This window comes from Castanea sativa, chromosome 6 (assembly GCF_040712315.1).
Source record: "Castanea sativa cultivar Marrone di Chiusa Pesio chromosome 6, ASM4071231v1".
Taxonomy (NCBI): Eukaryota; Viridiplantae; Streptophyta; class Magnoliopsida; order Fagales; family Fagaceae; genus Castanea; species Castanea sativa.
This window is the reverse complement of record NC_134018.1, coordinates 28394086-28403341: the sequence shown is the minus strand read 5'-3', so window position 1 is coordinate 28403341 and position 9256 is coordinate 28394086. Positions and strand designations below refer to the sequence as shown.

Sequence of the window (9256 nt, the reverse complement as noted above, 5' to 3'; positions counted from 1 at the left end):
CTCGCCTAACCCTCTCCGCCTATTATATTCTCCTTTTTTACATCCAAACACCGCCCATAAAAAAAAGCTACTTTTTTTGTGGCAGTGACTATAGACTTTTTGATAGCAAGTTTGGTTTCTGTATATCATTTCATCATGATGTAACCAGATAATACTATTTCATTATTATGTTTATTCATAGGATTATTTCAAAAAAAAAAATTTAATACAATTCCGAATTCAAATTTCAAAGATTGCCTTTTCTTCAGTTTGGGTGTGTCTGTGAGAGATTTATATAAACTTTATTAGTTCGCTTTGCCCGGTTAATATGGTTTCATCTGCATTGTCAAATTTTGATGGGTTATTATTAGATAATGTGCACGTCACTAGGCATTTTGCAAGTACTCAACTAAAAACTTACATGCCCCTTCAAATTCCTAAGGTAATATAGATGAAAGAATCATAAGAATTTACCAATTTTACCATATAAAACAAAGTGATTTGTCAATTTTTATTTACACAAAAAAAAAAATCATTTGTTATATTATTAATAGAAGACTAATCACATTTATTGTTACATCAAATCTGCTTAGTATGGTTTTTTTTCCTAGGACAAATGAAATTTAGAATAAAATTGAGGGTCATACAGGGTCCTTTTAAGTGTGCAGATGCAATAATGAGTCGATCAACTAAGGTTTTGGTCAAGCACGAAGGTTGATCCCTTCACGATATGCTTGTGTTGCAGTCAAATGTAATCAAATCATTCAACATTAATAGCAGATCTCTCGTAGTCTTCTATATGTGTGTGATGGTCCCATTCAATTTGGATTTATTCTGCAAGAAAATCACAGGCTAACAACGAAACAAGCAGTCAAAGATACCCACCCCAATCGTATTTGACCATGGTACCACTACCAGTAATGCGAACAACCAAACACTTAAAATCCAACCCCACTATCTTAAAGATTTTTCAGGTATCATCTGATGATAATGTTATGACATCTTTTGTCATCTTGTACCACCTTCCACTGAAACCTTATTTCATTCCTATCCCTATTTGATCACTCTTGGTCGCCGAGTGCAATAAGAGAAAATATATGTCTTAAATATGAAAGAACTAAAAAAAGGACTATTGCTCATGCATAAACTTCCTACCAACAGTCTAAATTGCCAACTGTGAGTTTCACTATAGACTTGGTTGAAGAAGGCTTACCCAAAATATGAATGATAATAATATTCCTGTCATGTGCATCGCACATAACAGAGACACATGTTATCTTCCTATAGGCTCCAACCAAATTTGTATCCAAACTTTGTTCATTTATTAACAAACGATGATGAATTATCTGAAGCTGCAGTTAGCCCAGATTATCTCCAGAAAGTCATTCAATCTTAAGAGCACTATTACTGAATCATGTAATATTACTAAATCATCCATTACGTTTCCAAATGGAACTCAGATCCTTCAAGCCTGCTGGACAGGGTGACCAGCATAATAAAAAGCAGAAGATTAAAAATCATGATCTGTAACACGTTATAAAAATGTTATAAATTCATCATCAAACAGAGGTCAATAGTTTCAATATCCGACCCTTGGGCCAAAACTATAACTTAAATAAATAAAAATGTCACAAAACACATGAAAAAATTAAGCAGCCCATTATGCATAGTTGCATACATCTAGAGTTCTCCCTCTTTTTCTCAAGTCGGATATCTAAAAACTAACTCAGCCAGCGGATATATACAGCAGCCATCATTTGGTCACCAAAGCATATCTATGTAAATACAACAATGGAAGAATCAACTTTCAGTTTCAAATATCTCTTACTGACACGCTTCACCTTAGACAGACACCGATAAATATGTTCAAAGATCAAATGAAACCAAACAGCAATTCAACCGCACTTGTTCAGAAAGGTCAACTTGACTACTAATCATATTGTAACATTAACAAGTGATACACTAGGAACCATTCCTCAGGGATTCGTCCTAAAAGGGTGGCGTTCATTTGACTGGGAGTCTGCCTTAGGAGGAACATTGTATAGCAGATCATGGATTTTAGAATACATCAGCATCTGTGAAGGGTCAGACCCACCACTGCTCTGTGATGCACGAGAACTCTCCTGCAGCTTAATCTTCTCAAACAGATACTGCTTCTCAGCCTCAGCCTCATTTAACCGTTGTTTCAGGTAACTGCTAGCATATTCTTCTTCTGATTTGTCTGACTTGGCAAGAGCAATCCTTTGAAGCCTATCAGCCTCTCGTTTTGCCTCATTGGCCTTAAGTTGGAACATATCAGCTTCTGCCTGTTTAAGCCTCACAATTCTCTCCAGCTCGTCTACCTGCAGCTTCTTTTTTTGCATTTCCAGCTTTAGTTCTGTTACTTCCCTTGCCTTGTCCTCAATCTCACGGTCACAAGCATCAAGAGACATGCGGGCCTTTTTGTACATCCTCATCTTCTCATCAGCCACCATTTCCATCTTCCTTATGGCCTCATGCACCACTTCGGCAATTCGATTGCATGCCTCCTGTGGGGCTATCAGCCTTCCACCTTCCCCATTTTCCAAGCTCTTTGGAGAGTCAGCCTCTAGCTCTTCATAAAGACATAGGCATATCAGAACCACCCCCCAAAAGAAAATTTGAATAAAATGAAAACATCCCCCATAATAAATATGAAAAGAAATCCAGAACCAAAAAAATAGGCTTTTAAAACCAGCAAAAATGTGCAGAAGAAAACCAAAGACAAGCAGATACGTGCGCAGGATTTTTACAAGGCATAATTCCAGTCAGAAATTACACATTGATTCTATTCACATAAGCACTGGATTTTCCTATCAATTTCATATTCTATAGCTTTCAGATCTAGTCTAAACCTATCAAAAAGTTGGCTTTTGACCATCCCGAGACCATTTATACTTTCTATTCATGCTTTAGTTATGCAGAAATCAGATAGAAATCAGGTCCAATAAAAATCCCAAAATGTGTCTTACTGTCCCTTTAACAATGAATTCATTCCATGGAAAATTCCCTTAATAAAACACAACATAATGGTCTGTAATACTCTAATTTTAACAAAAACCCATTTCAAAATGTCAGCAAAGCCAGAAAACCATTCCATTTGCAGTGGTAATTCTAAAGGGTTGGAGATACAAAATAGAGTGAGAAATGTAAGATGTAACTACAATAGTGAGATGTAATAAGGAAATATCTTGAATAGTTAGACAATTGGACAAAACAAACAAACCATACACAAGGTAGCAGAAATGAACATCCCTACAGAGAAATGATCCGTCAATGGAAGAGCACATGTTACAGTTTGCATGCAGATTTGGGAGAATAATTTCATCAGGTGATCCAAATAACTCCATTCAATGAACAATGTCACGCAATGGTAAAGATAATTAGAATGCTTGACACTGTGTGTACCTTGGAAAAACATTAGTATTGCTCTGCAAGCTATTGATGACTCCACAATACCAGACTTCATTTTTTCTTTGAGATCCTCACATTTCCAAAAGAGTTTCCTCCCTCGGGGGTCATCACTTCCATGAAAGATCCTACTAACAAAATCAAGTTCCCTCGCTAGAGCCTCTCGGTCCCAGGCTGGTGCACAGTGCTGGAAAACATCTTTAACCCAACCAAGCAGCTCGGATGTCCGATTGCAGGCTCGGCACCTGAAAACCATTTCAGGTGGGCCAGCTCCACTCTTGACAGAAGGTCCCATACAAATGAGTCCATCACGAATAGCACAATCTGTATGAGTCCAATGTGAACACAAATCACACCCAATCCAACGGCAGGTATTTACTTCAAAATCAAACTTGTTACAGATTACACACATGCAAAGATTGCAGAAACCATTTCTATTGGTGCATATTTCACAGGTACAATCCTCGGCAGGAAGCTGGTTTTGACATGCTATGTTTCTGCACCTCTTGTACACAAAGATCTCAATGAGGGAAGTCTGTGAGAGACTGATACTAGGATGCAAGAATGCCTGAATTCCAGTATTAATAGCAACAAGGATTTCAAGCTGTACTCTGTGAGCTCTAATCAAAGTCTTAGCAGTTAAATCATTTCTATTTTGCACAAACTTCTGCAGCATCAAAAATTCCTCTCTTTGCTGTGAACCACCATTCCCTTCGAGAATAACTCGGAGTCCATTCTTCATCTCTTCTAGAAATTCATCAGGTAAACGATGCATCTTTTCAGAGATCATGTCAACTCTCTCTCTTGTTATGTCCCGAAGTGATATCTTATCTGCACTAGAAACACGGCGAATAACCGATTGTTCAGGGCAATCATTCTCAGCTTTCCCATTCTCCATCATCTTCTTGGTGACAATGGCATCAGCAGTAGGCCAAGTTTCTCGAGAACTGGCACTCTCAGTAGGTGACTCGCGAATTTGATCAGAATTTGATCTGGGTTCCTCAGGGGAGAGGCGAGGATCTGACGAAACGAGGGACAGAGAGGTTTGTATTCCTCCAGGTCGCGGTTGCTGACGTGGAGGCAGCATTTTCGATGAAGACTGGTGGTGAATGTTAGAACCAGATGATGTTCCCATCAATCAACACTTATCCTGTACATATCCATCAGAAAATGAGTATCTACTTAATAACATTAACCAACATCTACAAAAATGGCCAAAATAAAGAGCAAACTTAATGAAAAACCAAAGAAATCCATTTAAACAGTCAAATAGAAAAGCCACAGCATAGCGCATGCATCAGAGAAACAATTCTGCTCATAAAAAGAAACCACCCACTATGCATACATCCACAAAAAGACACCAACCCTAAACATACAATTTTTCTTTGGTGAAGAGGGCATGTAACTATCATCCATAACAAAAGTAGGGAAATTACACAAAGATGGAAAGCCCAATGGCTAAGAGAAGCAACTAATTCTCAATCTTCCACTGTTTTCCCAATATATTATAGCTTCAGATAAATTCAATTATTTTGATTGATATTTTCAGTGCACTCTTTTAAGCTAAATCCAAACCCTTAAAATCGATTCTTGTACCAGAGAAAATATCCATCCCTATTTCAATAAATTATATATATTATTTTCAACAAAACACATAGTTCAATAAAATCATACAATGGATGAATCGCTGTGTAAAATAACAAAGTAGCACAGCACACAAATTCAAATGTTAAATATAGCTCACAAGCACAGATCTACAAGCAACTAATATAGCTCACCAAAAAAAAAAAAAAAAATAGAAAAGCTTTTTAAATTTTAAATAGAAAAAACAATTTACCCTATTTAAAAAAATATATATATTTAATAAAAGAGTAGCAGATCAGAGAGGAAACAGGCACAGTGCAACAGATCAGTTGGAGAACAAGTATTAGCCCTCTGTTTGGTAACTGAGAAATCGCAGGAAAAGTAATAATAAACTCCAAATACAGTAGAATCAAAATTAGAGAGAAATAAAACCTACTGATATGATATCATCTTAAACATGTGTAGAAAGTAGAGCTTTAAATTAAATCGATTATTTTTAAGAAAGAAAAAAAGAAAAAAGAAAAGAGAAAAAAAGAACGACGAAGAAAAGTCAAAATTTTATCATTTTCTGAGCAACCAAACAAAAAGCAGCACATAAACGTGAAATCAAAGAGAAAGAGAGAAAATAGTCAGCGCTCACCAGGATAGGATTAGAGGAAGTTGGAGCTGAAATTGAAGAATGAAATGAAATGGAGCAGTTGCTGTTGTTGTTGTTGTTGTTGTTGTTGAAGCTTCAAAGTTGCTTAAATTAAAACTGGATTTGGGTTTTTTTTTTGTTCCGATTTTGCCCTTTATTTTTTATACAAAAAGAAAAAAAAAAAAAAAAAAAATGAAGAAGGAAGAAAGTGTACTATATTGGTTTGGGTCAATATGGTGTCCGTTTTACATGTTGTTTTTCTTCAACGTTTCAATGCTAGCTAGTTGTGACCGGCTCGGCCTGGGGTTGACTGGCTTAGCGCGTTCCCTTTTCTTGCTGCTGGACCGTTGCTCTCGGTTCCGTATGTTTCACTTTCTTTGTTGCTCGCTGCTTATCTGTCCTTTCCTTTTCCTTTTTCCTTTTTCCCTCAACTCTTTTACTTTCCCTTTCTTACCATTATCACCACCACAAATTAATTACTTTTTAAAAACTATATACTATACTTTTTATCTTCTATTTTGATATATAGGTAATAATAAATTAAATTCTTTACTTTTAAAAATAATAAATTTAACACTATTGTTCAAAAGTAAATATATTTAATATTGAGAATTTAAAAAAGTAGCAAATCAAACCTCAACCCATTTAAATAAATAAAAATGACATTGTGTTGGTGTTGGGTTTAATCTTAATCTATTACACTCATAAATTATAAAGTTTAAAAATGTAATTTTTCCTTGAGTAATTTTTAAGTATTCTTGGAGCATGAAGAATGATGCTCATTTCTTTCACATTCATGGTAGGGTCCATTAATTAAATTTATGTTGGGTCTACCATGAATGTGAGAAAAATGAGTACTATTTTATTATACTCCAGAAGCACTTAAGAAATTCCTTTTTCCTTACTATTATTACTAGTTGTAGGGGTTTAATTATTTTTTTCTAGATTCTCATAAATACACAAACGCATAGGAAAATTTACAAAAATGCCTAAAAATGCCCATTATTTTTGTAGTTTTTTTATTATAAATATTTTTTATAGGTAGTTATTTATTTATTTATATAGATATAATAGTATTTCAAACTTATCACATATACTTTTTGATAATTGTGTCTTTTTTTTATCATCAGGCTAAAACACAAACTGATTTTTTGTGTAGACAGGGACAAGCTTTGAAGTTTGAACTTATGTAGATTACCCAGGAAAAAATAGTGTTAAAAACTATACACACACACACTCACACACATGATAAGATTTGAAACTTATGACTTCTATTTTATTATGATTGCGCATTATCATAAAACCTAAACAACAAGGAGTTTCTTTTTAGTGTAAGTGGAATTTATATAATAATATTGAAAGACTTAAATAAAAACTCATGAAAGTATTATATATAAGTTTTTTGAAATTTTAATCTTTTTTTTCACATAATCCTTCTCATATATAATTTTTGATCAAGTTTTTAAAATTATAATTAGTGGTAAATTATGATAGTTTAAACTAATTACTAATTAGGGTTAATATTTTATACACAAGTTCTAATTAAATTAAGTATTTTCCCCCTAAAAATTCTATAATTTCTCCTTTTTTATATTAATACTAATAAATTAAATATGTATCATATACAAATATTTTTATGTCAAATTACTCATTGATTGCACATATTAGTAAGTAGTGAAAATCTATTTCTATATAGAATAAAAGTTGGATTTTAAAAGTTGTGGTTGTGGCAAAATGATTATGTTCACTTTACGCAAAAGTGACAATTTTCTTCTCTTTTCACCAAATGGCTACACTCTCCTTGTATCTCATGACTTCTTTTCTTTTTTGCTGAATAAATACTTTATTTACTAAAAAATAAAGGGCTATGATCAAGATTGGGCCTGGATCATAATGAAAGCCTAAATGATTAAAGGTGATAGATTAGAGATGGGTACTGGCCTATTCCAATTCAAAAGGCAGCCCATTTGGCTAAGAGATGAGTTGATACATTACCTTCTCTAAAAAAAAAAAAAAAAACATTATCAAAAGCTTTAACAAAAAATACAAAATGTCCTCCACCGCAGGCTTAATAGTTATTGACTCTTGATTTCTCTAGGGCTCAATTAAAAAGTTTAACATAATTTTAAAGAAGATATACCACCTCATAAAGGAATAATAACAATAAAACACTCCCGAAATAATATCATGATATATTGGTAAAGATATATAGGAAGATGAAATAGTTTTAGGAAATGTTTAACGTATTAGAGGTAACCTTTTTTTCTCCAGAATATGGCTTTGTTGTATTTTAGGTCCTAAAAGTAGTTGTTTCATTTTTTTTTTCTTTGGCTTATGCATTTTTTTTATATATGTTTTCTATGCTTTTGATATTAGGAAGAGCAAGTTTGGATATTGAAAAAATTTGTCAAATTTCTAACATAGCTTACAATAAATATTATATAGGAAATGATATTTTTATGCTTCATTTATTAAGTTCTTGATTAATATTGTTTTGTTTTTTTATTCTTTCTTGCAACCATACTTTAGTTTGACGAATCATTATATTTCCTATAACTCTATTTTGGGTTAATACTTTTTGGTGTTGTATTTTTTGAATTCCCTATCACATTTCCTCTCTCCTTCTTATAACTTTGGTTTAATTTTTGTTTGATTTAATACTTAATAATTTTGGAAGTGAGAATTTGAATATAAATCTAAACACAATCTTGGCTATGTATTTGAATATGCATATCAATTATTTGAGTAATATCAAGTATAATTTTGTGATGAGTTTTGATTATCATGATAATATTCTTTAAGAGAATGAGACATTTGAATAATATATTTGAAATTTAAAAACTTTAGTTGTAAAGAAAAAAAATTAGGAAACATATCAAATTGGTCCTGTTCGGTCCATCTGGTCTACTTCCGTTCACTTCGGTCCAATTTGGTCTACTTTGTTCACTTTAGTCCAAGTTAGTCCACTTCGGTTCAATTCAATCCACTTCGGTCTATTCTGTCCATTTGGCCCACATCTATCCAATTCGGTCTATTTGGTCTAATTTGATCCACTATTTTCACTTTACTCTGATTCATTTCAGTTCACTTTGGTCCAATTCGGTGTACATAAAAATGAAAAAAAAAATTGAAAAAAAGACATTTTTGTTGAAATTATTTGAGTAATATCAATTGTACTTATAGGATAAGTTTTGATTATCATAATAACCACAAGAGAATGAGAATTTAAATAATAACTTGAAAGCTTAAAAATTTTAGTTGTACCAAAAGAAATTAGAAAATATAATACATAATAACAAATAGTTAGAAGAATAAGGATAATTTTAAAAAAGAATAATAATATTAAAAAAAACATTAAAAAAATTTTAGCAAAAAATTTTTTAAAAATTATACATTAAAAAAAATAGAGTGATGAAAATTACTTTTTGAATATGTTTAATTGTTTAGAAGAACAAATAATCTAAAATAAAATTTAAAAAATAAATTATACATATTCAATATAAATTTGCTATGAGTTTTGATTATCATAATAATCTCCTTTAAGAGAATAAAGAATTTGAATAATTTAATTGAAACTTAAAAAGCTTAGTGGTACCAAAAAAAGAAAAAGAAAAAAGAGCATACCAT

The 9256-nt window shown here is 32.5% G+C and overlaps 1 protein-coding gene across 1 annotated transcript; it reads right to left on the bottom strand.

The window, feature by feature from the left end:
- Positions 1 to 1499: 1499 nt before the first annotated feature.
- On the bottom strand, positions 1500 to 5816 carry LOC142639158 (OBERON-like protein). The gene is made up of 3 exons (XM_075813278.1): positions 5633 to 5816; positions 3406 to 4558; positions 1500 to 2572 (listed from the first exon to the last, which is right to left on the bottom strand). The coding sequence occupies exons 2-3, from the start codon at positions 4541 to 4543 to the stop codon at positions 1956 to 1958; spliced, it is 1755 nt and encodes a 584-aa protein (XP_075669393.1). The 5' UTR covers positions 4544 to 4558; positions 5633 to 5816; the 3' UTR covers positions 1500 to 1955.
- Positions 5817 to 9256: the final 3440 nt, after the last annotated feature.